This window comes from Cyphomyrmex costatus, unplaced genomic scaffold (assembly GCF_001594065.2).
Source record: "Cyphomyrmex costatus isolate MS0001 unplaced genomic scaffold, Ccosl1.0 scaffold120, whole genome shotgun sequence".
Classification (NCBI taxonomy): Eukaryota; Metazoa; Arthropoda; class Insecta; order Hymenoptera; family Formicidae; genus Cyphomyrmex; species Cyphomyrmex costatus.
In genome coordinates this window covers 1601754-1629537 of record NW_017275174.1, presented here as the reverse complement: position 1 = coordinate 1629537, position 27784 = coordinate 1601754, and the positions used below count along the sequence as shown (strand labels likewise).

The following is a 27784-nucleotide window of genomic DNA, read 5'->3' as shown; positions in this document are numbered from 1 at the left end:
AATATTTTTTATAGTTTAAGGTAATGGGTTATAATAAATTATAACGAATGCAGATTGCGAATACAAAGAACATTTTAATATAAATTAAGATATTGATTACTGTGATTCTAAACTAAAGTAACTCTAGGCAGTAATTCGTTAGAAGTTAATTAGCAAAGTTACTGCGCAGGAATTTCGTGCAAGAAGAGAATCGATAGGCTTTTATATAATCAATATATTTGTGTAATGTAATATATTTCGCCTTAGTATCCTCTCATCGATTGCTTCAAATAGCTCGTAAATACATTAAATATTATATGTATTCACACCCAAATTCGGACATGCTGATCCCAAGAGCAGCTGGCCACTGCCATTCCATTACCAGAGACACAAAGCGACGTCACTCTATTCTCATGACCAGATAAGACACCTTGAAAGGAGAAAAAAAATAACCTTTTGCTGACATAATCATCTTTTATAATAACAGTTTTCTTCCCGGTGATAGGTGAACTCACCATTGTGTTGGTTCTTCAACGCATCCCATATGTGAATGGAATTGTCATCACTCCCGCAAAATATAAATCTGCCGCTCAGAGATAGACCGCAAGATGTAAAGCCAGGATTCGAGCTCGGTGGTTTAAAAGTAGCTAACTGCTGATCAGATCTGAAATCCCACAGTCTCGCGGTCTTATCCTCGGACGCTGTTACAAAACCTTGCCCGGAGGGATGATACTAGGAGAACAAAGTGATGGACACAATATTGCAATATTCTCGTTAAATTCGCAACTAATCTGAGAGATATCACGCGAATACGCCAACACTCACGCAAACAGAATTTACGTCAGCTTCGTGACCGAAGAACGTTTGCTTAGCTTTCTCTTCCCGTAAATCCCACAGTTTGCAGGTTTTGTCGACCGAGCCGGTGACATAAGTGTTACCGTCAGGGGACAAGCTGATGCTCACCACATCGCCTGCGTGTGCCTCAAAATCCGTTGTTTTCTTATTTGCTTCAAGGTCCCAAATGCAACTAGACACAAAGTGTTTATCATTGGTAATTACCTAGAAAATTACCGTTTCACAGAAACATCAATTAACAATAACATAACATCAGTGTTATAATTTCACATTCAACATGTAACTTTTATATACAACAAGTATTATATTACACTTATTTTTTTAAGTGTAAAATTATAATATTAATGTTATGTTACCGTCAGTTTGTGTTTCTTACTATTTATAATTTTATCTTTAAATATCGTTACGTAAGTACATTTTCATGTCGCCGGATCCAGTGATGATCTTCTTATCTTCAAGAAATCTGCAGGACGACAAGAATCCCTCGTAACCTAGAAGCTCTCTCACGATCTTGGCGGATCCCGTAGCGTCGCGATTGTTCACGTCATAGACGGTGCACATGTTGTCCATGCCGCCGCATGCGACGAAATTGCCGGACGGTGCGAAAGCCACCGACATTACCCAGGCTGAACGCAACGGGATGACCTGCACTTTATTGCCAGTCCAAGTGTCCCAGATAATTAGCTTCCCATCCAACGACCCGGTCACACAATGTCTATAGCGTAAACCGTAGATCAATTTATAAATACGTTATTCTCAGTATAAGCCCTGATCTGATAGAAGGTATAATCAGCCTTTTTTTCTAAGCTCTAAATTATGACGCTTTTTATTTTTGAAAATTCCTCAGCTTTAAGCATGCTGTCCATATATCTGTGAAGTTCAGAGTTTAGAGCAAATTAATATCATAGTTCAGAATTTAGAGAAAAAGAGTTAAACACTTTATTACATCTGTTACAGAATAGGATTAGAAGATGTTTAAGATACGATAAATTATCTACTGATACATTACAATTAAAGCAAAAGCGTAAAGAAGTAAAGACATTTTAACAGTATAACAAATCGAAAAATTATGAAAATTAATATTACAACTGACCGACTATCGCCACTGTAGTGTACTGAATTGACTTTATTAATATGTCCCTTCAACATCTTCTTAGTTGACAATCTAACTTTTGGAGCATCTGCCACTCCAGCGCACGCTTGTTCCAACGTTGTATCCTGCTGCTTCTTTTGTTCTTCCTAATGAAGCAATTAAAACTGACACAATGAGTAAAAACTTCTTTGTCGAAAAACTTTATATATTTACATATGTTATAAGAAATTATTAATTAGGGAATTATACATAATTACTAGCCAATATACATAATTGCAGTTTGTTTCGGAGCAGGAATTATCATATTGGCCAATATCATTATACATAATTTCGTAAATTTTTCGTAACAGATATATTAACAATTGTAGAAGATATTAATGTATTAATCTCTCGACTATATGGTAAAACGTTTAAACCTTGCACTTGTTGATGAGATTTTCTAGTTCTTTCTTTAGGGCTACAGTCTCGGCGTCGTCTTTGCCCATTTTTATTCTTCTTTGAGCAGTGCTTTATCAGCGTTCAGAAAGATACGGAAATCAATCGTCACCGACGTTTGACATGTGAAAACTGCCGACAATACACAAAAGAAGCCTCAAGTTGTCTATCCCGCTGCCCCAGTAATCATATTAGGTCGCTAGTTAACTCGATTTGTTGGGCATTAGCTCGTCTCGTTCACGTAACTTAATTACCTTACACACGATAACGCTTTTCAAAGAACATCTGCAATTTTTTCTTCAAAACTACATATATAAATTGAAGCACAAAATTGAAGAACAAGATAAGAAAAAGATATAAAACAAATCTTTTGCGTTAAAAGAAGGAAGAGGGAAAAAACGAGTTAAGTTTGCAAATATATTAAGAATTTTATTATATATAATATTAATGTAAATGTACATATCGTTTACAGGATAAGCTGGATTGTTTCATTCACGTTTTGTAGAACTTCACGGATCGATGATAGTATATTCCCCCGGAATAGGAAATCACGCAAACAAAACATCGTCGACACGGTGCGACGGTTAACCACTCTTTTCGACCACAAAAACCATCAACGGTTTCGCTTTCGAGTCTCTCACTTTCTCTTATAAATGTCCGAATCCTTTGGTACTGATCAATGTAACTCAGTGTGATCGCACAGTGATTAGTGCCAAATATTTATCTGCGATATCTGCAAATTTTCAGAGCTCGAAGAGCTAAAGTAAATATTGTAAATATATTCAAATAAATCATTAGAGTAAATACTGAAATATATAGATAGATCAAATAATTATTGAAAAAATGTAAAGTAGTACTCTGGCGAAAATAAAAACCTGGAGCATAAGTTGAATGTAAGAAGAACAAAAAGAAGTGTAAACATCTCTTTTACATTTCGTTATCTCAATTTTCATTTTTTAGAAGATTTGTTTATGCCTCTTCTCTTATATTCGGCTTACATTTCAATTTTTATTTTCGCCAGAATAAAATAATTTCGTATAATTATAATTCAGTATAGATACGAGTTAAGTTACGGTGTGCAATTCTGACATTGCGACTGACTCCTAGCAATTGAGATAAGAGAGAGCTCCTATAGAACATTTTCATAACAGACAATATGAAAATATCGAGTGTCTCCAGAAAACTAATATTATCAATCGTTTTACTATTATACGGAGATCAACTTACAGCAGAAAAAGTAGGAGTATGTAAGAAGAAGCAAAGCCATGATGTTTATGTGCCCTTAAATGATGTCTCGTGCGAAAGAGATGTCTCGGATAATAAGTCATTCATCATCAAGCGATACAGACCAGCGAAAAAATGTACATCAGATTTTGATGCAACAGGTATCTTGTCTCTCGTATTTATATCGTTAATTACAATTGCAACGTCGCAGTGAAAATTTTATTATTTCTTTATAGAAATACAAGAAAAAGAGATTCCATGCGCAATCTATAAGTAATCCTTTTTTAATCAACTGTAACAACATCGGTTGTTTCTGTTATAATGTCTCTTAAAAAAGGTGAAAAGTTTTTCAAATTTTTCAAAATTTTTATATAATTTTATAACTTTATAAAAAATTCTATATATTTCTTAACTTTTTTAAAAATTTCTTAGATTTTTTTATACGAATTGGAACACTTTTCAAAAGTGTTTACATTTTTTCTAATAGTTTTCATGTATATATCATATTATATATATGTATAGGGAGGGATTCTGAAATATATTCTAACAATTTCTGAAAAAAAAATTATAAAACCTGAAAAATTCACGGCTTTTTTCAGAAATTTCCACATATTAAAAATATGAGAGTTGAAAATTTTTTCATCAGAAATGTATGGATATTTCATTGATTTTTTTTGAATATATATATTGAAGTACGATTTATTTCGTTACGAAATCTCGATAAGTAATTTTAATACTTTTTCAACCAAAAACGGTAAAAACATAAGAGAACGTGAAGAACCACTGCACGGTCTTCGCGTGTCCATCACGTTGAAAATATGCCGCGGGCGCTGCAATTCCTGATTACGGCTCTGCACGACGGTTTCCACTTTCCGTCAGTCTCCGCATGCTCTGCTCTTGGTACAGTTCTTGGTGTTGGTGCGCAGTCGGCGTCAAGCGACGCCAAGTAACGGACGTGGATGTGTGTCACCAACGAGTGGTGCAGATCACCCTGGGGATTCTATCAGCCAGTGCATTCGTAAGAGAGAAAGAGATAGGGAGATGTCCGACAGCAAAGGGACGACAATCGGATACTGGCTCGTGTGGTGCTACATCTTCCTGACGTACCACGTGGTCAGCGAGGCACCAGCCAATGTTAATGGTATGACGCGATCGTCTTTTCAGACCAGAATGGATGAATCCATGCACTCCATGCTTATCATAAAAGAGATCGATATAGAAAGAGAGAGAGAGAGAGAAAGAGGAGAAACAATGAGACCGTCCACGGCGAGCTGATGCTGTCAAAAAATAACAAAAGTTTAAAAAGTTGGCAGTTAAGTAGATAGCTAGGGATAGATACAGATTTCGATGTATTTATTTGGATTGAATATAAACCTCAGATGGTTGCATGTACGTGAATCATTATAAGCTCCTGGATTATTCATGTATAATTTTCTGCACTTAAAATGCAACAGTGTATCTTCAGATATTTTGAAGGCAAATTAAAAAAGGAAATGATTGAAATACAATTGAGAGAGCCAGATCTATTAATTGCATACAGTCGTGCACAATATGAATGAAGAATTATTTCACAGCTCTCTTCAACGTATTATTAATATATCGAATAGATTTTTCATTAATATATTATTAATGAAAAAAGAATATATATAGTTATGAAGTTTTATAATATATATTTCAGAAATGTACGAAATCAGAATTGTAGTGAAAAGATAATTGAAGTTTCAATATCAAAGGATTCTTTAACGGATTCTTCTACAGCTCTCTTCTCTTTTTATTATTCTTTTATTCTTTTAAAACCGGTGTTCCTAACACCTACGTATCAATTCAGATGAAAATTCTTTCGAAGAGTTCTACACCTTTTAATCACGAGCATATCTCTTCGATCTTCCTTTGAAGAAAGCAAGTCGCAAGTCAATTTATGACAGAGTAAATGACTCGAGTAACATGTAATTATTTATTATTTGGAAGGGAAAGTGGAGAAATGGTCAACGTTCGTTGACTGGAGTTCAATTGGCGACGAGTTTCGGCTCTTCTTATTCCTCCAGGCAACGCGTGCCTGAAATAATATTTTATCCGCAAGACACGCTTTACAGTTTACACAGCTCGTTACCTTCATTAACATCAGCAGCAACAAAATGCTAACAATTGCATAATTCTGAAAAATTTTACACATTGTTTATTCTATTTGTTATGGAAAAAATTTTTTAATATATTTAAATACAAAAGTTTTAAAAATGGATTTAAAATTGTATTTAACTTTATAATAGTCGTACGTCTGATTAATCGAAAACATTTTTCGCAAATAAATGTTGAGTTGAAGAACAGTGAAGGAGTCACAAAGGCTATCTATGGGATACATGATTTCAAGTAGAATATATCTCGTTGCGTAATCGCTTTTTAATCGCTGCTTGAATGATTATAAACGCTGCTGTTTAGTTTTATCGTAATAGCATGAGCATAATGATGTCTATTATAATAAAACAAAATGCGGCTTCTATGTGATTCGTAGAAATATAATTTATTGTTCAATTCTCTCAATGGGGATTAAATGATGTAATGAATACGTGACGCGATTGTTTCGTTTATGGAACGTGAACTAATTTAATTAATTCGACTCCGTTCTTTTGGCATGCAACCAGACCGGTTCTTATCATTACATTTCCGGTGTTGCTCATCGCGCTAGCAAATGCGAGACTCGAGAGATACTCTAATTATGAAATTTTTTTATTTAACGATGTTTTATAACTCGTTAACTTAACGCTGATCCTTCGCGCGTTTCAACTATTATAATATAACTATTAGATTAGTTTATCTTATCACACACTGACAGCATTCAGCAGAAAAAGTAACTTTGTAACTATTGTAAGATTTTTTAATATGTGATTAAATCTTTCCTTTAATGCCTCATTAAATCTAAATGTAATATATATCAATTATATATTTAAAAATATTACAATAGTTATTTTGCAGAACTGCTGATGAGACAGCTATTAACACATTATACGCATTTTTTATTTTATGATTTTCTTGTAAGCCATTCCAAGGAGGCTGTATTTTATAGGTGCTCTTTCCTTTTAATCGCCTTCAAACAAAATGCTCTAAAGCGTCTTTCCTCAAATCTCCATGGGTTTCGCGTTCTAAGAATATCTCGTGTTGCTTGCGTAAGTATATCGACAGCTTAGTAATACAAGCGCTGGAGACGCGTGTTCTCTCTCAACGCAGCCAGCGTATGTGCTGCGGCTCTCGTGGGCGCTACTTCTCGATATGACATCACTAGTTTGGCGTCATGCAAACGAGTTCACCAGCTGGGTGAACAATGAAGGAATCCATATAACGTTGCCCCAATCCACAAACACGATTCATTCTTGAGTATCGCTCGTATAACAATTCTTTGTTAATCCGCATAATCTTCTTTTCTGTATTCCCGAATTCGACAATTTAGACTCTTTAACAAGACAAAGAAAACATTTTTGTAAAGATATGACAATTTCTGAACGCTGTATACTTTTTCATAAAAGAAGTTACACACAGGTCAAACAAAAAGCCATTGTTTCAGAAACATTGACAGATATAGCAAAACGTCACAGGACTTTTTCAGTTCCTTTTAACAAAATCTGTGACAAAGATGTTATATGTTGAAGCTATATCTATCACTATTATTAAGAAAACGATCCCAACATATAGACCTATGCATAATTTTTTTTTGTTAAAAAGAGTATTTTTGATTATCAAGTTTTTCTTCATCTCACAGTTAATTATAATATATATTTTTTAGATGTCCTGGTATTTACCGTTGCTTCCAACGAGACGGATGGCTTCAGAAGGTACCTGAGATCGGCAGAGATTTATGGATTTCATGATAAATTAAACGTCCTTGGTCTAGGCGAACCTTGGAAAGGCGGTAACGTTGTGCGTTATGCTGGCGGTGGATACAAAATTAATCTCCTCAGGAAAGCCTTGGAAGATTATCAGAACGATGAAAAGAAGATTATTTTGTTCACTGATAGGTAGGCATATCCTCCCTAATATTATAGTATAGAATATTTGAGCAATATTGCAGTATTGAAACATTTCAGTAATATTGTAAGAGTTGCAAAGTTATTGCATTACTGTTAGAATGTTCTATGCTATATAGACTGTTATACAGAGAAGATATGTATTCTTTAATGTGTATATTTCTTGCGTTTAGTTATGATGTTATATTTCTTGGCGATCTATCCACCATTGTCGAGCGTTTCCTGGATACCGACGCTCGAGTCTTATTTTCCGCGGAGGCGTATTGCTGGCCGGATAAATCCCTGGCGACTCAGTATCCGCCCGTATCAAGGGGCAAACGATACTTAAATTCCGGTGGTTTCATCGGTTATGCGTCCGATGTGTACAAAATCTTAGAAACTGCTGTCATTAAGGACGAAGACGATGATCAGTTATTCTACACGACCGTATACCTGCAAGATGAGCTCAGGTTGCGGCACAAGATCAAGCTAGATCATAAATCTGAGATATTCCAAAATCTCTATGGTGCAGTGGGTAAGGGCAAGCGAAATCCGCAAGAAAGAGCATCGATATACAGTAATCGTATTTTATTCAGTCGATTAAGTATATCAAAAACAAATTTTGTCAGATGCTTGCTACAAATTTTATCGACCAAATTTGATTCAAACTCCATTATATTATTCAATGTCAGCATTAGAGCAAAATCTGCTGACGTAATATGACAATAAATTGTCAGCAAAAACTGTGCTGACAACTTGCAATAAATTGACTACAAGAACCGTTAAAACTAAAACTAGTCGAAGCTTTGCTTGGTATAGAAACTCTCTTGAAAGTGTCTAGGTTTGCCTTCAATTTGCTCTCATATGTCAGTAAATTTTGTTGGTAAAACACAAACTTAATGCAAACACTGTTAATGCTAATTTGTTAATATTTTTTATTAAATTTGTCAGCAATTTGTAAGCAAATTGTTAACATTTTGTTGACTAGATAGTTAATAATAATAATAATAATATAATAATAGTTATCATTATTATTGTCTTTTAGCCGACGTGGAGCTCAGGTTCAAGGGGGAAGAGGCTTATCTTCAAAATATCGTTTACAACACAGTGCCCCTAGTACTTCACGGCAATGGACCCAGCAAGCTGGTCTTAAATTCCTTAGGCAATTATCTGGCTCGTGCTTGGACGCCGGATGAGGGGTGTTTGGCATGCTGGGACCAAACCATCGAACTCGACAAGACCAAACCGAAAACGTACCCGGTTATTTTAATAGCCATTTTTATCGAGCGTCCTACGCCATTTCTGGAAGAATTTTTCCAAGCTATCTATCGCCAATACTATCCGAAATCGAAGCTACATTTGTTTGTTCACAACAACGTTTCCTATCACGAAGACGTGATAGATGATTTCTTCGAGAAGATTGGCCAGGAATACTTGAGCGCGAAGCGAATATTGCCGAGCGACGATGTCAGTGAGGTTGACGCGAGAAAGTTAGCAATGTAAGCAAAGGTTGTAACTCTGTGAATATGATTTAAAGCATAGACTTCTATATACTAGACCACTAACATCTAGTAAATTCGCGGTAAAATATGAAGTTAGTATTGGTTATTTGTACTGATAAATAATATGCAGTGTACAGTAAGAATATATATGCAATTTAATCTAAATGAATAAAAGATATTTTTAATTTCTAACAAAAATATTGAAAAATGCTTATAACATGTTGCATACTTTATAATAAAATTTTATATGATCTTTTATATGACTTTCATCCAACACTAAATGTAGCGACATGATTTTATTTTAAAAATCGTTGTTAAGGGTCTATAATACATAAAAGTCTGCGATTTGAAAACTCGAGGCATATACTATTTAACGCTAGAGTGAAGGGACACGTGACATTTATAGGAATGCTACAAAGCGAATTGTTTTTCACAGGGAGCATTGCTTGTTGAAGGAGTGTTCTGGATATCTATCGATCGACGCAGTCGCGCACCTGGACAATGAGCACACGTTGAAGTTATTGGTGGAGCAGCAGAGAGGAATCGTCGCGCCTTTGCTCATACGACCATTTAAAGCGTGGAGCAATTTCTGGGGTGCCATAACGGACGATGGATTTTATGCGCGGAGCTTCGATTACATGGAGATAATAAAAAACGAACGCAGGTAAAGCGGAACATACAAATATCAATTCGCTATATTTTTCGCTTGAACTACAATATGTACGCTTGAAGAAAAGGAAGCGTTGATTATTATTATTCTAGATAGACGCCGATTTTAACGCTGCGTTTCGATAGGATTATGAACAATTCTCGCATTCCGGATTCAGACAATTTTCGTCTCCTTTTGCGAGTCGTACAATGTTCTAAATCGTTTTCTTCGGGTCTATCGTAAAAAGTTTACGTGTTACCTGGGCTTTATATGTTTTTTTATCTAATTGTACGTGTTTGTTTGCGATTTCCTGTACGCTCACACTAATCGAAAGCGATGGAGAAGTCAGTCTTGAAAGATCTTCGATCGATGCTGTACATATTATCCGCCGTGCACTCATAGACCCCCGCGTCCATTTGAGTAGCGGGATCGATCTCTAGTTTCGATTTCACTTTGTCAGGACCGACTTGCCATTCGTGTATCTGCAAATAATGAAATACTGTTGGTAATGATTAAATATCAATCCGCTATTATAGATTATAGATGCAACTCAATTGACTGTTCTTGGCAGTTCCGCAATTAATAATTTTTGCATTGTGGCCTTTTAGATTGAAAATGCATATATTCACTGACATGTAGATAGTGATGTGTATAAATCTCGGCGCCATCCTTAAACCACGTAACATGCGGGCGTGGATTGCCACGAGCGACGCAGAGGAAAGCTATTTTGTGTCCCAAGACGTACTCTAGATCAAAATGCGACGCCAGAAGTATTTTGGCTCCCTAAAAAAATTAATATGCACCGGTAACAAAAGAGATTAAATTGGGACATTGATCTTTTTCTCATTACACTCGGAAAAAAAGACAATGATAGTAATCATATAAATGACAATTTATTTAAATTTTATATGAAAATTAATATACATAGTTGAATAAACTATTTTATAATTATTATAACTATAAAACAATTTATTTAACTGTGTATATTAATTCTATACAATATAAAATATATTGTATAATTGTCATTTATACAGTTGTTATCACTGTGTTTTTCTCTGATACGCGCTGGAGTAGTGCGAAAACGAAAACATTCCTCTCGAGCAATCTCTTTTTCTACTTACGTTATTATTGTTGTAGTACTGATCGCTCTCCGGATCGCGGTACTTTCCGGTAATGGGCAATCCAATTTGCACACGGGACTTGCTCCTGCTCCTTCCTCGTCCTCTTCTACCAAGTGTCTCTTGACAATTGAGCAATAATACACCCAGCAAGATTAGCAACAGCATAGAGCGTGACATGATAATCTAATAAAAGTGGATTAGAATGGAACATTACACATAATATCTTACACGATTTTTCAAACTGGCAAATTTGTGTCGCTCGTTCCACTTGATTTTGAATCGAAATGATCCGCAATTAACATGAATCGAGATCAAAGTGTTATTATGAGATTATATAGAAACGCGCGGTAAATGCTGAAATTGTCACTTGATGTTATTTATCAGAGCGGAGATTGACTGAGGATACTCACTGTACGTTGCAGCGTTCGTAGATCACACGGAACTCCGATGTAACTGACAGTCACCTATTCATTACTCCCCTAGTGTCCTCTCGTATCTATTACAGACTTATATGCAGATAATGTATGTCGGGCTATATGTACGGTGGTTATTCCTTTGCACTTCATGATCGCCATCAATTCCTATCAAATCTATCAGAACGCTTATCCATTAATTTAACCATTTGTCTATTCCTTCCGGATGGCTCAGATTTCCGGTACAATTGCAAATGACTTTTAAATTAGTTACCTGCGACGCTTCTTAATTAAAATTTGCAATAATACATTACGCGTATTTAAATTGAAAAATTAAAGCTGGGAAACGGAAACTGTATAGAGGAGAAATAACTATAATTATTTTATACAGCGTTCGTACAATATTCATGCAGATTGTTTATTTTACACTGTGCTACAGATTGTCGCGATCATTGGTGGCGACGCAGCGAGAAAAGTACGCCCTTCCATGCCACTGTCGCGCGTTGCAATTGCCTTGTTAAATTCGCAGTGATGGACCATTTTCGATATATTCCTCGCGTCACATATCCCCTTATAACAGTCAATTATGCTTTAACGAATTGGGGGGGGAACCATCAGATTTGTTTCCGTACCTTCGCACGTCCGTTGATGGTCCAAAGAGGTCTATTTTGCTCGCATCAGAAGAAAAAAGACAAATTGTTATGACCTTAATTTTTATGTCGCTGACGGCACGTAGAAAGCTGAATTAATTTCTTAAAGATCACGACCTCTTTCTAGGGAGGGTAAAGAGAAAACAACTAACAATAATATATAACATTAGTGTTAAAATTTTTAACTCAACAATGTAACTGTTGTGTAACAAATACGTTATATTTATATTATTGTGTGTGAAATTGATGTTATTACTGTTAGATGATGTTTACTGAGCTGTCTCCCTCATTAATTTGGATCAGAGCTTTATCAAGTACATAAACTACTTATCAAATAAAAATCTATCATGTAACAAATCAATAACAAACTATCTATATCTATTTTCACACAGGATATTATTCGTTCTAATACTATGGTGATCGTGGAGCTACCCATCAGGGAAGACGTTCAATACGAGATCATGACGTAGTCCGTTCTGAAGCCTCTGCGATCGACGGCGTACTGATTGTCCGCTTGACACTCGTAATATCCGGCGTCCTTCTGTGTCGCAGGGTCGATCTCCATTTTCGACTTTATCGTGTTATTACCAACAGGCCACTCGTGCACCTGACAATTTAAACGATCCCTCGATTCTCGCCATTATCCGAGAAACCAATTTTCCATCTTTAACAGTGGACTTTTTTTAGGAAAGACCAGTTCCCAATTGTGGATTAGCTTACCTGGAAAAATTTATGATGATATAGCTCGATTCCATCCTTCAGCCAGGTGATCTCCGGTCTTGGGACACCGATTGCCATACAGAAGAACGTGATCTTTCTACCCAGCATGTAATCCAACTCGAAGTGGGACGCCTTTACGATCTTGGCACCCTGCGAAAAACCCGGGAAATGGTATCACTAGGTCGCGGCACAGATACACAAGATACACATTCATCATCGACTCACATCCTTGTTCTCGTAATAGTGCGTACTCGCAGGATTTCGATTGGGTATTAGGATGTGCGCTCGCATGCCGGATAGTCTTCCTCGACCGCGGCTTCTCCCTCTACCACCGCCGCCCTTTGCCGCTTCTGTGCTTATCATTAGGGCCGCTAATAGAAGCAAATAGAGCAGCCGACATCTCGTCATTTGGTCTATAACCAGAGTGAACCAGAGAAACTTGGACGATTGAAGAGTGACCAACAACGTACGCGGGCCTTGTCACGAACACTTTATATACCTCGCGAACTCATTTATCACTATTATATAGTATTACCCACTACTTTTTTTATATGTATATATATATATTACATTATAATGCTATATCGATTCGCGGCCGTGAGAAATTCGATGATGAAATCAATGGATCGCATTTTGCAGGCAATAACGTGCCAATTTACAATGTAATCGCAACGCAACGCAATTCATCAACGTGCATAAAGAGCTTTTCGCTATTCTTACCGGGAAGATACGGAGAACTTGGCTGATCTCTGGCACGAGCGTATTACGGAGACCGCTAGGTCCTACCACCTAAAATACGAATGAAACCACGAGTCGACGCGCGCAGTCACACGCTGATGTACAGAGTTATGAATCTCAATTGGATAATTATGCATAACTCATTGCCAAGTATGTTCAACGGCCAATCGCGGCTACCACTGCGATCACCTTACAAAACACTTAAGCGACGACCTCCGGAAAACAAATACAATCGTGCCTGACCGTGAGGCAAACAAGTGCTCTCTGCTAGTTGCGCTCGTTGCACGCCTTCTCCGAAGCGCTCCTCTGACATGCAATTCACCGAATCACATTGATGCCCGTTTCAGGGGACTGTGGAACGTGCCGTTTGTCAGTAACTGCTACTTGATCAACGCGACGATCATAGCAAACAAGGCGACCCGACCAATCTACGAGGCTGGCGACCTGGACACGGAGATGGCATTCGCCCATGGAAATCGACAGCGGGGTCTGTTTATGTACGTCAATAATCGGCTTGAGTTCGGTCATCTCGTTGATCCTGACACCTATGACACCCGACTCATTTATCCAGACATATACCAAATCATAGAAAATAAACTGGACTGGGAAAAAAGATACATTCATCCAAATTACAGTGAGAACTTTAATCCCGATAAAAAGCCAATACAGGTAAAGATGATTAGTCATGAAAAATTTCTCGAATTATCACTTCTACTACTCTCTGTTCAATTTGATTTTTTGCAGCCATGCCCGGACGTCTATTGGTTTCCCATTGTTAATCTCAGGTTTACTAAGGAGCTCGTAGGAATCGTTGAGACTTTCGGACTATGGTCAGATGGAACTAATCACGTAAGTTGAGAGAGTTACTCCCTATGAGTCCTTTATTGGCAATTAGCTTAGTAACGTTATTAGAATTCTATGCGATTTACTTTCTTGGCAGGATCCACGATTGTCGGGTGGTTACGAAAACGTGCCAACCCGCGACATTCATATGAATCAAGTTCAGTACGAACAACAATGGTTGTATTTCTTGAAAGAATATGTTAGGCCGTTGCAGGAACTCGTCTTCACCGGCTACTTTCACGATGTAAGATTCACTTATATTCACTGGTCTTTCTAGGATCCTCGACTGGAATCCGGATACGAAGCGGTACCAACTCGTGATATTCATATGAATCAAGTCGATCTTCAAGACGCCTGGTTAAAGTTTTTAAAAGATTATGTCAATCCCTTGCAAGAACATGTCTTTACAGGATATGACGACTACGTAAGATTCTGAAATTTGGGTATATGGAAGGGATCTTATAATGCACATAGATCTTACAATGATACATGTACTCGCTAAACGCACACGGTTTAACTAGCTAGATTGTACCGCTTCGTAGCAAGTGATTAGGATCTTTGCATTGTATGTATGTAGATTCTTGAATTAAGAAATAATAATAACTTGTGACCCCCAAGTAACACTCGATTGATATCTTGACTGATTGAGATTTGACGAAAATTTCACTAAATTTTATGTCGAATTTACGTCACTGTGACATTGCATATTATTTGGGAACCTAAGCAGAACAACTGGTCATAATAACATCAAAATAACGTTAAAATAAATTAAAAATTTATATTTAAATATTTATTATTATTATTATATGGTATTGTTAAAATAAATCGTGACTGATCTAAAATTTATTTTTAATTATTATTTTGACGCCATTTTGATGTCATGATGTTTTGTTCTGTGCTTGGAAAATTATCATTCAAAGTTGCTGTAAATTATTTTTACTTCGAATCATATGTTATACTAATCTTATATCTGCAGCCACCACGGTCCCTCATGAATTTCGTTGTGAGATATCGCCCAGACGAGCAACCATCTCTGAGGCCGCATCATGATTCCTCAACCTACACCATCAACATTGCCCTAAATCAAGCGGAAGTGGATTATGAAGGCGGTGGATGCAGGTTCATCCGATACAATTGTTCAGTCACCGATACGAAGCCAGGTTGGATGCTGATGCATCCTGGAAGACTGACACACTATCATGAGGGATTGCGAGTGACTGCTGGCACACGTTACATCATGATCTCTTTCGTAGATCCGTGATAGAATCCTACTAAGAATCTGTAAACTATCGCTGTATAAAAAATATACTGCCACTGTATCAAGAACGAAGAGTATCAAAAGAAGAGAAAGCTAGCGCGCGGTATCAAAAAGAATCGTAATTTTTACAGGAGCGTGTTCATTATTGTTGTCGACTGGAAACGTCAATTTGCCACTGATGGACTGAATAGTGTATTTAACAGACGTGTGAAAGCTGCTTATATATAAAACCAACGTATTATTTTTATACTTCGAAAATGCACGCCTAATCGTGTTTTTCATAGTTAGCAATATTGCTAATTTATGACGAGAGATGATAAAACTGGAATGTGTATATTGTGCAATATTCATTGACATCTGATTGACCAGTTCTTTCAGTATACATAATAAAATTTATAGTAATAAATGTTACTAAATATGACGAGTATCATATTAACCATATTAATTTTTTCCTGCTGTTCTTTTTTAGCCGAAGGAAAAAGGGTTTTAAATCTCTTCAAGTTCAACATTTTTGTTTTTCATTTTCTATCGTATATCTATATAATTTTTCAATATGTTACAATATTAGGAAATTAATAGGATAAATAATTAAAAGTAACCGAGAATAGCAAATTTTCCAAAATCGATTTTAATTACATCTCTCTCTCTCTCTCTCTCCCCCTCCCCTCCCTGCACATTATTTACAGAGTAAAAAACGTACCTCTGTGTCAGAATTAATTGTGACAATACACATGTCAAAACTTGTGCAAAACTAATATAATTAAAGCCATTGTTATTTTCACTATGGAATAAGTACTCATTGAATTCAATTAAACTTGTTATACGGGTTTTAACGCGGTTTTAATTCTTTTAATCATTCACTTATACTGCTTTTTTATCTCATTAAATTGTTCGGATTACAATGTATTTCAAAAGTTAATCTTAAAGCACTCTCAGTTTTTAACCACTTCATACGTTTAGCGCCACTTGTGTGTATGCGTATGTACATATCCGTCAATTCTAGAATGCGGTTCAAAATAATTTAGAATGCAGCGTAAGTAAAAAGCGATTTAAACGTAACATGTTTATGCAAAATACGTTTCCACCAAATCTATCGAATCTTCTAGCCACTTCAGATACCTGGTAATCGAACGCTATACATTTAAATTCACAACGTTTAATTTAACTAAGTCTTATTTACAGTTTTTGTTCGCTTCATAGAAAAAAATGGTTATATATATTATATTCATTTCAGAAACCAGCTCGTTTCAATTCATTCAACTGATGCGCTAGTTTTTCTTCCTTGGTTCGTCTAGCTTGACCCAGCTTCCGGCACTCTATGTATGTGCTGAGAAAACGCTCGACATCGATCTTCCGGTTGAGAAAATCTTCGGCAATCTGCTCACTCTCTTCGTGGCTCTCGTCCGCTGCCTGCCTCAAACATTCTTTTATGTGATCCGGCGTAAAAACCTCGGATAATTTGTTGTATCGTTGTATAAGATTGTCGTATCTGGCTTTCAATGCTGCCACCGTTTTCACTTTATCTGCTACATCAACTTGCAGCTGCTTCAGTTCGGGTTCTTTGGCTGCATTAGTTTCTACGAGAAGAAATACGTTTATTAATAAGCAATTAAGTGAGAGAGAACGTTAAATAGATACATATTAAACTGCAGGTCTGTCCAAACCTTAGTTTGCGAGCTAAATATTCTCTATTGTGTCATTGAATGAGATAGATAGTAAAAGGATAGATGTTAGATCAACCAGTAACTAAGCTAAATTCTAGCATCTATTCTTTTTGTTTTCTCTCTATCTCAACAAGATGATGGAGAGAAAAATTTAGTTCGCAAGATAAGATTTAAATAGGATTAATGGAAATAAACTGAATGCTTTTTCTGCAATTTTCACATTTCAATAGTAAAGATATTTATATTTCTATCCTTACCTGCAGTTTTTTCAACCCAATCCATAGCATCTTCAATCGCTGCATTTATATCTTTAATTTGGGAATGTTTTTCCAGAAAATCGTCCAGCTTGTCGTCATCTTCGCTGAGCCTCTTTAATTCCTCGTTAGTTAAATTGTTTAATTCGGGAAATATTATGCTATGCGGCGTTTTCGTCTGCGATTGATTCGGCAATGGTTGCTGATAGTTCGCGTTCGCATAATGCGAATTCAAGTAAGGAGTGCTATGCTGATCCGAGGTATATCGCGCGGACGTAGAATTTTGAAGCGCACTGTTTCTCGAATTCGGATGATAGGGTGAGTGATGCGACGTACCACCAAACGATTTCGAAGTCGAGACATACGTATGACCAGAATTCGTATAGTTATAATTATAAATGCACGTATTTGCATTAGAGGACGATAGATGTGGAAACTGCGTCTTATAATACGAATTGAATGACGTCGACGGAATTTCGACAGGATACTGCTGAAGCGAGTAAGACGGCGAGTTCCTTTCCTGTAGATCTGTAATCACACATCAAAAATTTTTGCAAAGTGATATTACAAGAAAGAAAAAGAGCCAAGACAATCGAGATAAAAGAAAGTATTAAATAAAAATAAACAAGTTTTTTTTTTATAAGACAGTTTCAACTCATTGAATTTTTTCAGCTAATTCAATATAAATTATAAAGTATAAAATATAGTTATAAGTAGATAAAAATTTGAACGATAATTTAAAAAATTATATAAAAAAGAAGAAAAATCAAAAGACCATGTCAAATGCACTCAACGATAGAATAAGTTAATAAAAATAACAAACATTTTGTCAAATGTATAAACACATTTGATTTTAAAACTTAATATAGATATAAAATAAGTAAAATAATTGTTGCATGAAATATTTCATTCTATCGATGCATGACAGAAGAGGTAAAATAGTAATATGTACCTAGATGAGGTTTACTAGAGCCAGGTGAAATATCCTCTAACAATTGTGGCGGATTCTTGCTGAATTCTCTGATAATAACTTGGACAACTCGACCAAGATCACTGTGTACTGAAAACTAATGTAATAATAAAAGATTTATTATCTCCAATGTACAAAATGCATTGAAATAAAATATATAAATAAAGTGTAAAGAATAATATGTATATAATATATTTTTTTAAATTAAATTTACTTAAAACAAAAGTCCATCGGATTAAAATTCAAACAATCAAATTAAAGGATTGGAAGCCAAACTAAATTTTGAAATATTAGTTGAGTACCCAATATTAAAGGTGTGTTTTTTTAGCTGAACTTCTTATACATAATTCTTTTCTCTTCAATATTAAGAGAAAAGACAAATCATATAAAAAGTTTAGTTTAAAAAAAATAGATCATAACTACAAATAGTTACAAATGCTAAGTTACAAAGTCATAATAAATGGTGGAAGTGTTACAAAAAAGTGATATGAGTCATATAAGCAATAAGCTTGTCATATTTTATATTATTTTTTCTGCAACACTTCATTTGTTATGACTTGTTTATAACTTAGTGTTTGAATTACTTAACTGACATTAAAATTTAACTTAGCTCATAGTCCTTTAATTATATTGTTTACATAATTCGGTATCATAAGTTTTATATATATATATTTTTCCACTAACATTGAGTAATCCTGGTGCACTGGTAATTTCACTATGCTCATTGCACCAGGGATGGCTTATCGGTGGGGAAACTCTAAGTACTGGCTTCTCCAATGGAAAATTCTGCGACAGAGAAACCATAATAGCCATTCGTCTTTCGCCAGCTTGAAATTCCACCTGATAGTCCACATTTTCTCTGAGCTCTATCACACTAAAAGACATTTATTGCATTACACTTCCTGCAGACATTTGCGGCCACTAAAAATCCATGAGATCAACTGTGACCTTGAGCCAGCATTAATCTTAATGTTATTAGCTCAGTTGTTTTACATGCCCGTCACAAATATTCATTCAAGACGTTATTTGCGCGAAATCTGAGACAATGACGACGCAAATACCATTTCAAGAAAAAATCTTGGAGGTGATCACTACTGTCATGGAAGGAACTCGTGACCATTTCCGATTGTGTCGAGAGAGCACAGCGCTACAAGAATAAGCGAGTAATCCGATTGTTTTAGCCAGTTTTAGCGTTATAGATAGCCATTTGCAGGGCGACACCGAGCATAATATCGGTAATAATGCGGCTCAAGTGAGGTTAACGAGAGAGGTTATGTCGACGTGGGAGGGGAGGAGTAGCCCCTGCGACGACGACAACGATGACGAGAATTCACCCTTACTTGTCGTTAAAGATTTTCAGAGTGTCGATTTGCCGTTTGCGTTTGACCGCGATATTTTCGATTTCCCCACGGAATATTCGCGATATCATTTAAGTGCTTGGATTTCCGATAGATCTTTCATCCGCTTGATCGTCGTCCTCTGTCAACGCGACCATCCAGCAGAACAGCTGTTTTAACCTCGTCACACTTCGCGTAGTAGAAGAGCGAAGGGTCCAATCTGTACGGACGGAACTCACTTTGGTTCGGTTACTAGTTGCGCTTGTCAAACGGCGCTACTGTCGTCTTCCTCGCGCCAGAAGCCAGAGACACAGAGAAAAGAAGAGAGAGAGGAAAAGAGATAATAGAGATAGAAAGAGAAAAAAAAGAGAGGTTAGAAAGAGAGGAGAAAGTTAATGAGAGGAGTCAGAGAAAGAGAGAGGGAAGACACAAACAAAAGGAGAGAGAAGCTATAATAAAAGAAGCTAGAGAGAAAGAGAGAGAAGGAGAGTGAGAAAGAGTGAGATCATCCAGTCACTACTATTTAATCGTGTCATTCATATCTTCGAAGAAAAAAAGGGCAATGAACTTCAAGGCAGCTTCAAGGTCCTAATTTAAAGGTACAGTTTGCCCCTATGTCCATGAAACATCCACCTTGAACTACATAGACGCATTCCTGAATCCCCCGTAGATAACATATATCATGTTGTTTTCACGCCACATTCGGATTCGGAGCATTGCTCAGCGTTAATTGCTCCAACAAGTTTGGATCCGCAATGCTTTCGTTATTATATTTATTATTGCACTTGTTGTAAGGACTCGCACGTCAAAATCATTAGTTCGACAGAGAATGTATTTATTTATCCGTGATTCTGATCATTCCAAATACTTCCAATGTTGACAACACGTCAACACCAAGCCTATAAGTCTAAAAGTAAATAACGCGATACATCGCTAATTCTGGAATATATAAAAAAGGTTTATTTTTTTTTAATGTGAAAATCGCTCCTCTTTTGGAATTTCGCGGAACAATGAGATTATCAGATTTTATTTTCGCCTCGAGAGGGACACTTCAAATACAAGACTGTCAGATCTCTACGTATACATATAACGTTTGCTGGCGCAAAAAGGACTGTCTTTCCCGGCAGGCTTTACATTTATGAGCAGGATTCATTCTATAGTTAGATGTAAGTATCTCCCTGAACGAGCGCTTACAGTAGCTTACATACATATTCTTTGTTTTCCCCAGAAATTCGCGGTGGGCCGAAAATAAACGCGGAACCGGCGCCGTGGCGTAACGCCGGGAGCAGACATCTCCTTTGACGCGATCATTGTGCTTGCAAGATTCAAGAATCGCATCATGTCGTCCCTTGTACAAATAGACGGCAGTTTGGGTGAGGGTGTAAGTATAGATGAAACAGAAGATTCTCAAAACATCGTCATATTTTCCTTAAAATTAAACACATTTACTATACATATTTTAAATATAATACGCATGTTTTATTGTATATCTTGAAAAAAGGGGCAGTGCTCCAAATTATTTTATTATTTATGTATCTTTTTAGATTTGTTTAATGTTATAATATATCTTATTCTCTGAAATATTTTTATAGTATCTGTATTGCATCTGCCAATGACACAGCTACAATTTTCATTCTTTTAATGTTACAACATGTTCTTTAAGATATTCTTATAGTATTTAATTTATGTCACATTTTTCTATGTTTTGACCGTTTTAAACTACATCTTTTACTCTTTCTCTCTCTTCTCTCTTTTCGCAATTGACAAATAAATTATTGTCTCTTAAAAAAGGTGCGATATACACAATCATAATTCTTTTTTGAAGGGTGGACAAGTGTTACGAATTGCTCTCAGCTTGAGCACGCTCTATGGCATCCCCATCGAAATTGAGAATATACGCGCTGGAAGATCAAAGCCTGGTCTTGCGGCACAGCATTTGAAAGGTAATTCAAAAATAGAATTCAATATTTTATATTCGACTACGTGAGGTAGAAAACTCAAATTATGTTGTTACAGGTGTGGAACTTGCTAAGGAAATGTGTAATGCTCAAGTTAGAGGTGGATACATAGGATCAACACATTTGGAATTTCGTCCCGGTCCACTAAACAAAGCCAAGAGAACATTTACAGCAGACACAAAAACTGCTGGATGTATTTGCTTACTGGCGCAAGTAGCACTACCGTGTGCCCTCTTCTTCCCGTGTAACGATATTATTACGCTCATCCTGAAGGGTGGCACAAACGTTCCCATGGGACCGCACATAGAATATCTAACAGAAGTGTTCAAACCACTGTTGAACAAATTTGGAGCAGACTTTGAGTTCGTAGTTGTGAAGAGGTATATACACTCAATTTATTGTATCTGATTTTAAATTTACGACTATATTCTATTTATACTAAAATTAATGACAAATGGAGGGGATATTATCCAAAGGGAGGAGGCGAGGTGCATTTACGCATAAAACCGATCAGTAGCTTAAACGCGATTACTTTAATCGATCTGGGAAATCCTCGAGGAATAACAGGATGGTCTTATGTGGCTGGATCAGTTCATATAAATGTATGTATCACTTCGATTGAATCTACGAATTCTTCTAGTATATTTTGAATTAATTATATTACATGATTCTTAGGAGGCGCATACAATGGCCAGCGATGCCAAAGCAATTTTAACAAATAAATTAGTGAAAAGCAATATTCGAGTACCACCAATTACGATTGAAGCTTACAGAGAAGACAGAGCAATGGCTGTTGGAAACGGCTCTGGTATTAAGTAAGAACTACATTAAAATTTTCTTTTCTAATTATAAGATCTGTTTTTTAGCTAAATTTTTTGCTGAACTATTCATCTTTACTTTTTTTGCCCAATGTAAAAAGAAAGAAAGAAAAGATGAACCGCAAAAAGTTCAGTTAAAAAGAACAGGCCTCTTATCATTAAATACAGGTAAAAAATTGACAAAAATGTAAATATAAATGATTATTAGTATAGTGTGTAACACCAGCACGGGATGCGTTCTCGGCGGCTCCGGATTAGGTTCTGGACGCCAAGAGGAACCGCCAGCAGGTGAAACAGCAGCTAATGAGATTTTAAAGCCGCTCCTGACAGGGGCGTGTATTGACGAACATACGCAGGATCAGGTAAGCGCGTAGCTAGTTTGAAGGAATACCTTAAATTAACTTTCGAATTAATCAAATTAATGCGTTATTTATTACAGATGATAATTTTAATGGCACTGGCAAAAGGTACTTCGCAAATCAAAGTTGGAAACAAGAAACTCACTTGTCATACGGAAACCGCTATGCAGGTTACAGAGATAATGTTGGGTAAACGCGGACTTCGCTTCAATTTATCAAAAAGTGCCGAGGACGGGGACACTTCGTCTTACATCTTGGAGTGTCAGGGATGTGGGTTAATTAACGATAATCTAGTTAAACAATAAATATATGACATTTTATATTTATCGTTGCGCATGTGTTTGACATAAGTATTATATCGATCAATTGGCTTTTGTATTGTTATTATAATAAGTAAATTGTAACATTGACATTAACATTCACACTCACACATATTTTCATAAACTTTCAAAGGTACTTCTAGAATTTTTAGTAAGAACGTTGAAGTCATTCAAATAATACAGTTTATTAACAAGCATCATTATATATACAATGTGATATGGTTTTCTATGTTCTAAATCATGATTATTTGTTTAATGTACTGTATCTTAAAATTAATGCAAATCAAGCAAAAAATTTCTAAACAAATACAAATTTGTCTCACATAAAAAACACTCTTTGTTATATATATATATATATATATACACACACCTTACTATACATATAAAATAATGTAACAAGTACTGAAAGTGCATTCTGATTTTGAAATGAGCTATTTACACACACATATGTCCGTTATTTATTATTTTAAAAGAATTGTAACACAACAATACTATTCTTGTTTCGATCTGAAAAACGGTTCGACTGCCCGTAGGAATTCCTTCTCAAAGACTTGGCATGAGAAACGAGTTACAGATGATCTAAACAAAAAAAAACGAAAAATCGGTATATATAAAAGAATTGTTATTTCATAAATCGAACAATTATAAAATATATATCCTTGATTTGTGTACCTGGCCGCAACTCTAATAACATTTCGATCTTTTGGTTGCATTTGTATGATGGACGCTAGTACTTTGGCATATTCTATTTCGTCTTCTGCTAGAAAACCAGTTATACTACCCTTTCGTGTTTCTATGATATCTGTCCTAAAATTAGAATATTTTTTAAAGTAAAACTTTTCATTAGAAAATTTACGAGCCAATTCCATGGCTTTCGTGATCGCAATTTTATTGAATTAATTAAATAGAAATTATAATCAATTAGTAATTTTTTAGCAAACGAGTGGTCTTTTATATGTTGGCGCTCAATTCTGGTTTGTTATTAATATTTGAACATTACAGCATTAAAGCGAACAATGAGATATCATAGTCAACTATTTTTCTCATCCGATTGTGATTTTTGTCAATTTTTTACTTGAAGCTTAAAATCTCATTGTAGATATTGTTCAAGATTACCGAGAGGAAGATTGTCGACAGCAAACCTGTTGTCTGATCACGACAAAGTTGTGCCGCGTTCGATAATGTGATCACGAATACTAAGCCAAATATATACCTCGGACCACCAGAAGCATGGGCCACCATAATTAATCCTGCTGCCATGCACTCCACAATGCTAATACCAAAATGTTCATTGAACATTGTATGCAGACCAATCGTTCCTCTTTGCAGTTCGGACACGAGTTCGGAGTACGGTATATTCAACTTGAACTCGACGTTCTTCTCTAAAGCCAAGTATTTAGCCAAATCTTGCATATCCTTAACGCGCTTTTCATCCTCGGCATCTCGACAAGAACCGATACAGACTAATTTGACCTAAATAACACGATCAAGTTTAGAATACATCTTTATTGAGGTTATTGAGATAAATCGTCAACTCACTTTTTCCCAGATTTCCTCCTTAAGAATAGATCTTAGCTCGAACATCGCTCTCAACATAAGTGGATGATTTTTCTCCGGCCTGAATTGCGCGATCGCAATTAAGCGTATATAGCCATCCTTCTGCTCATCGCTGAGAAGCGATAATTCAGTCAAATGCTCTACACTACACGGGGGATACACTCGATGCGTCTTCAGTGGACATTTCCAAATAGTATTGATATGCTCTTCAGTCCATGAGGAATTTACCATCACAATGTCGGTGCAACTACCAACCAATCCATACAACTGAAATGTTCTATTGTGAAATAACTGCTTGAAAAGACTCTACTTTTTCCTCATAAAACGATCAATCGGATTTGTAACTGTATACTTACATATCCGAATAATTTATAGTAAAGGAATTTCAATCCTGAAAGGAACGGATTTTTGGCGATGATCCTTCCATTGTTGTGCGAGATAACTCTCCTGTAGACATACTTCAACATATCAGACGAAATAGTGGGATAGTGCGTATATGATCCGACTTGGCAACCACCGATGTATTTAAACAATGGATATGTAAACGCATAACCCATCGTGTCAATGTATATGTCTGCAATTTGTACAAATATTGTGTAATTATGTTTTATTTGTATTTTTATTTTTTGTCAATAGAAATTATAAAATAATACAAATATATTTAACCCATAACAAAAATACATTTTTTGCGACATTAAAGAAATATGAGTGAAGCTCATTGAAGTTTCTTGTTACTAATTTTATTTTCTTTAAGAATTGCAACATTTGAACTTAAGTACAAATATAGTACAATACATGAATGGAACAAAACTGTAAAAAATAAAATTGTGAAACTCATGAAATTATTTCAAATCATTATACTATTTAAAAATTAGGAAAATGTCCCAGGATCTAGTTACGAGTTAAACAATCACCTGGTGTAAGATTGTTTAACGCTTCAATACCCAAGTAGATGGACCCCAGGCTTTGTCCTAGAAGTGTGAAATAAGGATATGTAGAAGCGTCCACCCATTTTCGCCCATGCAAATAGACAAATTCGATATTTGATTGTAATTTCACATTGAATGTCTTTTCAGTTTTGCTGAGAATCTTTTCAGGATCTGCGTCAAGATCACCAGTGTATATAGCTATATGTACGTCAGGATATCTGGAAATGTTCAACATAAGATAAGAAATACAGTGAGCGCTTTCCTGGTGACACAAGTCTACATTATTCTATCTTTCTTGACATTCACTGAGTAACAAACATAGACGGATGCTTGTTTTAATGTGTCATCAAATGAAAAGCATCCAATAGCGATGTGAGTAACAATGTAAAGATATATCTCAACTTTGAATAGATCACACATGTTTTTGATGTCAAACATCCTCAATATGGGAACTTTAAAAAACGTCACTTTGGCACATACTTGGTCTGTATAGCATGAACTGCAAACCAAAGTACTCTTTCGCCTCCTCCACCTGCATTGCAGTATGGATGAAAGATCCCGACAACTGTTCCAGTCTGCTGTCTCTCGTTGCGCTTCTTTGAGTAAAATTTTCTCCATTTTATCAATAGAATTGGCAAAAAAACAAGTATACAAAGTACTTGACACAGGATTATTAACAACAGCATGTTCATGATTAGGATTACGGGTGAATGCAACCAATAAGAAATAGTCCTACAAAGATAAAGTTGAATTAAATAAATGTATCTATAGATATACCTTAATATAAAGATATAATTTTCTGCTCGATAGAATATCACTATACAAGCAAGACTTTTACAAATATATCATAAAGCTGGCTAAATTATACAGCAATCGGTACAAATATTGCAATTGAAAATAGCCATTCATTCCTCAAAATAAACAATCTCATATAATGCGAGAAATTTAATTATTTTACAATAACAATAAAATAGAAAACAGACTACAAATAATTGCAAAAAATTAATTAATATCATAGCTACAAATATAATCTGAAGCCAATATCAATTTTAACACTATAAACGCAAAATTCGTCACACCGAATAAAAGTCTAATTGTATCAATAAGGTACAATAAAAAAAACGGATAGCTAAAGTCGCAAAAAAGAACTCTTAACGCTAAATAGTTACACACCATGCAGGAATCGCACTAACGAGCTGCTAATGAGTAATGAGCGGTATCCCTTACATTAAGAACATCATGTTCACGACCACTTGCAAATCTACACGTGGTACCGTCTGTCGAACTTGCCGACGTGTACTTAATGTAAATTTGTGGCGGTCCTCAAGTGGATGGTCCCTTACAAGCCTTACACGAACAGAAATTAACCTCACACAATATCACAATCATAACTATCGTGTGAGAACTAAACTAACCTCACTAACATGCGAAGACGTGACGACGTGTAAGGATGTGAAAAAACTCTCTCTCTCTCTCTCTCAACACATATATATATATAGATATATGCTTATTCCACCATGTCTCTCTTTTTCTTTTACTTTAATATATGTCGATAAATGCAGGTGAATATTTATTTTTGTAAAAAAACGTTCGATCTTTCATTTTGATAATTGATAAATAACGCTGACTTGCTCGCGAAAGATATATGAAAGAAAAAAGAGAAATATATAGTAATAGTAATAGAAATAGAAATAGTAATAATCTCGATATTGGTGTAAACGAACAATTCTCTAAATTCGAAAAAATAATGATCAAATTTTCATAATACCAAAATAATTTGGTTCCAAACAAATTTGAAATCATTGTATTTATTTTACAAAAAAAATTCAGATCTGTAAAAGCATGAAATTAAAACATGTACAAAATTTGTTTTTCTTTTTTAATAAAAAATCGGCTTCCAAGCCGTAGAATATATAGGTACAATAAAAAAAAAATTAGGAACAAGAAAATAAATATATAAATTAGTAAAAGAATAAAAAAAAATTAGAAGAAGATTAAATTAACATAATATACAATAAATAAACAAACATATATAACCACAAATATAATAAATTAGACATATAAAATATCTTATTTCCATAGTTTCCATGTTTATGTTTAATAATATTTCTATTCTTAATTAATATTTATTCCTATTTTTTAA

At 35.5% G+C, this 27784-nt stretch overlaps 7 protein-coding genes across 13 annotated transcripts; 2 read left to right on the top strand and 5 right to left on the bottom strand.

Moving 5' to 3' along the window:
- Window positions 1–174: 174 nt before the first annotated feature.
- Gbeta76C (guanine nucleotide-binding protein subunit beta-2) lies at window positions 175–2538 on the bottom strand. The gene is made up of 6 exons (XM_018546410.1): window positions 2344–2538; window positions 1928–2073; window positions 1250–1549; window positions 805–1006; window positions 495–711; window positions 175–409 (listed from the first exon to the last, which is right to left on the bottom strand). Exons 1-6 carry the CDS (start codon window positions 2410–2412, stop codon window positions 303–305), a joined length of 1041 nt encoding a protein of 346 aa, XP_018401912.1. The 5' UTR covers window positions 2413–2538; the 3' UTR covers window positions 175–302.
- A 980-nt stretch (window positions 2539–3518) lies between these two features.
- Window positions 3519–15808, top strand: Plod (procollagen lysyl hydroxylase). Of its 2 annotated transcripts, none has more exons than XM_018546708.1 (9): window positions 3519–3747; window positions 7362–7593; window positions 7776–8116; window positions 8627–9080; window positions 9520–9747; window positions 13722–14043; window positions 14119–14223; window positions 14315–14461; window positions 15194–15808. In XM_018546708.1, the coding sequence occupies exons 1-9, from the start codon at window positions 3519–3521 to the stop codon at window positions 15476–15478; spliced, it is 2343 nt and encodes a 780-aa protein (XP_018402210.1). In that variant the 3' UTR covers window positions 15479–15808. The 2 variants fall into 2 exon arrangements, with proteins under 2 accessions (XP_018402210.1, XP_018402217.1); XM_018546715.1 differs by lacking the exon at window positions 3519–3747 and adding an exon at window positions 4498–4727.
- On the bottom strand, window positions 9795–11345 carry LOC108779343 (immunoglobulin domain-containing protein oig-4). Its single transcript, XM_018546742.1, has 4 exons — window positions 11264–11345; window positions 10854–11036; window positions 10366–10515; window positions 9795–10214 (listed from the first exon to the last, which is right to left on the bottom strand). The coding sequence occupies exons 2-4, from the start codon at window positions 11028–11030 to the stop codon at window positions 10056–10058; spliced, it is 486 nt and encodes a 161-aa protein (XP_018402244.1). The 5' UTR covers window positions 11031–11036; window positions 11264–11345; the 3' UTR covers window positions 9795–10055.
- Window positions 12356–13728, bottom strand: LOC108779329 (immunoglobulin domain-containing protein oig-4). 2 transcript variants are annotated; one of them, XM_018546727.1, is made up of 4 exons: window positions 13357–13728; window positions 12862–13049; window positions 12637–12786; window positions 12356–12523 (listed from the first exon to the last, which is right to left on the bottom strand). In XM_018546727.1, the coding sequence occupies exons 2-4, from the start codon at window positions 13042–13044 to the stop codon at window positions 12365–12367; spliced, it is 492 nt and encodes a 163-aa protein (XP_018402229.1). In that variant the 5' UTR covers window positions 13045–13049; window positions 13357–13728; the 3' UTR covers window positions 12356–12364. The 2 variants fall into 2 exon arrangements, with proteins under 2 accessions (XP_018402229.1, XP_018402233.1); XM_018546731.1 differs by lacking the exon at window positions 13357–13728 and having other exon boundaries at window positions 12862–13188.
- A 310-nt stretch (window positions 15809–16118) lies between the features above and the next one.
- On the bottom strand, window positions 16119–19936 carry Vsp37A (Vacuolar protein sorting 37A). Its single transcript, XM_018546085.1, has 5 exons — window positions 19704–19936; window positions 19048–19237; window positions 18346–18460; window positions 17397–17921; window positions 16119–17052 (listed from the first exon to the last, which is right to left on the bottom strand). Exons 1-5 carry the CDS (start codon window positions 19790–19792, stop codon window positions 16706–16708), a joined length of 1266 nt encoding a protein of 421 aa, XP_018401587.1. The 5' UTR covers window positions 19793–19936; the 3' UTR covers window positions 16119–16705.
- A 225-nt stretch (window positions 19937–20161) lies between these two features.
- On the top strand, window positions 20162–23261 carry Rtca (RNA 3'-terminal phosphate cyclase). Of its 2 annotated transcripts, none has more exons than XM_018546097.1 (8): window positions 20162–20299; window positions 20929–21081; window positions 21526–21643; window positions 21717–22038; window positions 22119–22260; window positions 22334–22473; window positions 22685–22838; window positions 22916–23261. In XM_018546097.1, the coding sequence occupies exons 2-8, from the start codon at window positions 21040–21042 to the stop codon at window positions 23138–23140; spliced, it is 1143 nt and encodes a 380-aa protein (XP_018401599.1). In that variant the 5' UTR covers window positions 20162–20299; window positions 20929–21039; the 3' UTR covers window positions 23141–23261. The 2 variants fall into 2 exon arrangements, with proteins under 2 accessions (XP_018401599.1, XP_018401605.1); XM_018546103.1 differs by lacking the exon at window positions 20162–20299 and adding an exon at window positions 20686–20866.
- Window positions 23262–23576: 315 nt separating this feature from the next.
- Window positions 23577–27107, bottom strand: Alg11 (ALG11 alpha-1,2-mannosyltransferase). Of its 4 annotated transcripts, XM_018546231.1 has the most exons (8): window positions 26869–26925; window positions 26122–26373; window positions 25627–25859; window positions 25069–25286; window positions 24695–24979; window positions 24369–24628; window positions 23828–23962; window positions 23647–23734 (listed from the first exon to the last, which is right to left on the bottom strand). In XM_018546231.1, the coding sequence occupies exons 1-8, from the start codon at window positions 26880–26882 to the stop codon at window positions 23647–23649; spliced, it is 1485 nt and encodes a 494-aa protein (XP_018401733.1). In that variant the 5' UTR covers window positions 26883–26925. The 4 variants fall into 4 exon arrangements, with proteins under 4 accessions (XP_018401714.1, XP_018401706.1, XP_018401723.1 ...); XM_018546212.1 differs by lacking the exon at window positions 26869–26925 and adding an exon at window positions 27057–27107 and having other exon boundaries at window positions 23577–23962; XM_018546204.1 differs by having other exon boundaries at window positions 23577–23962.
- Between the last annotated feature and the right edge of the window lie 677 nt (window positions 27108–27784).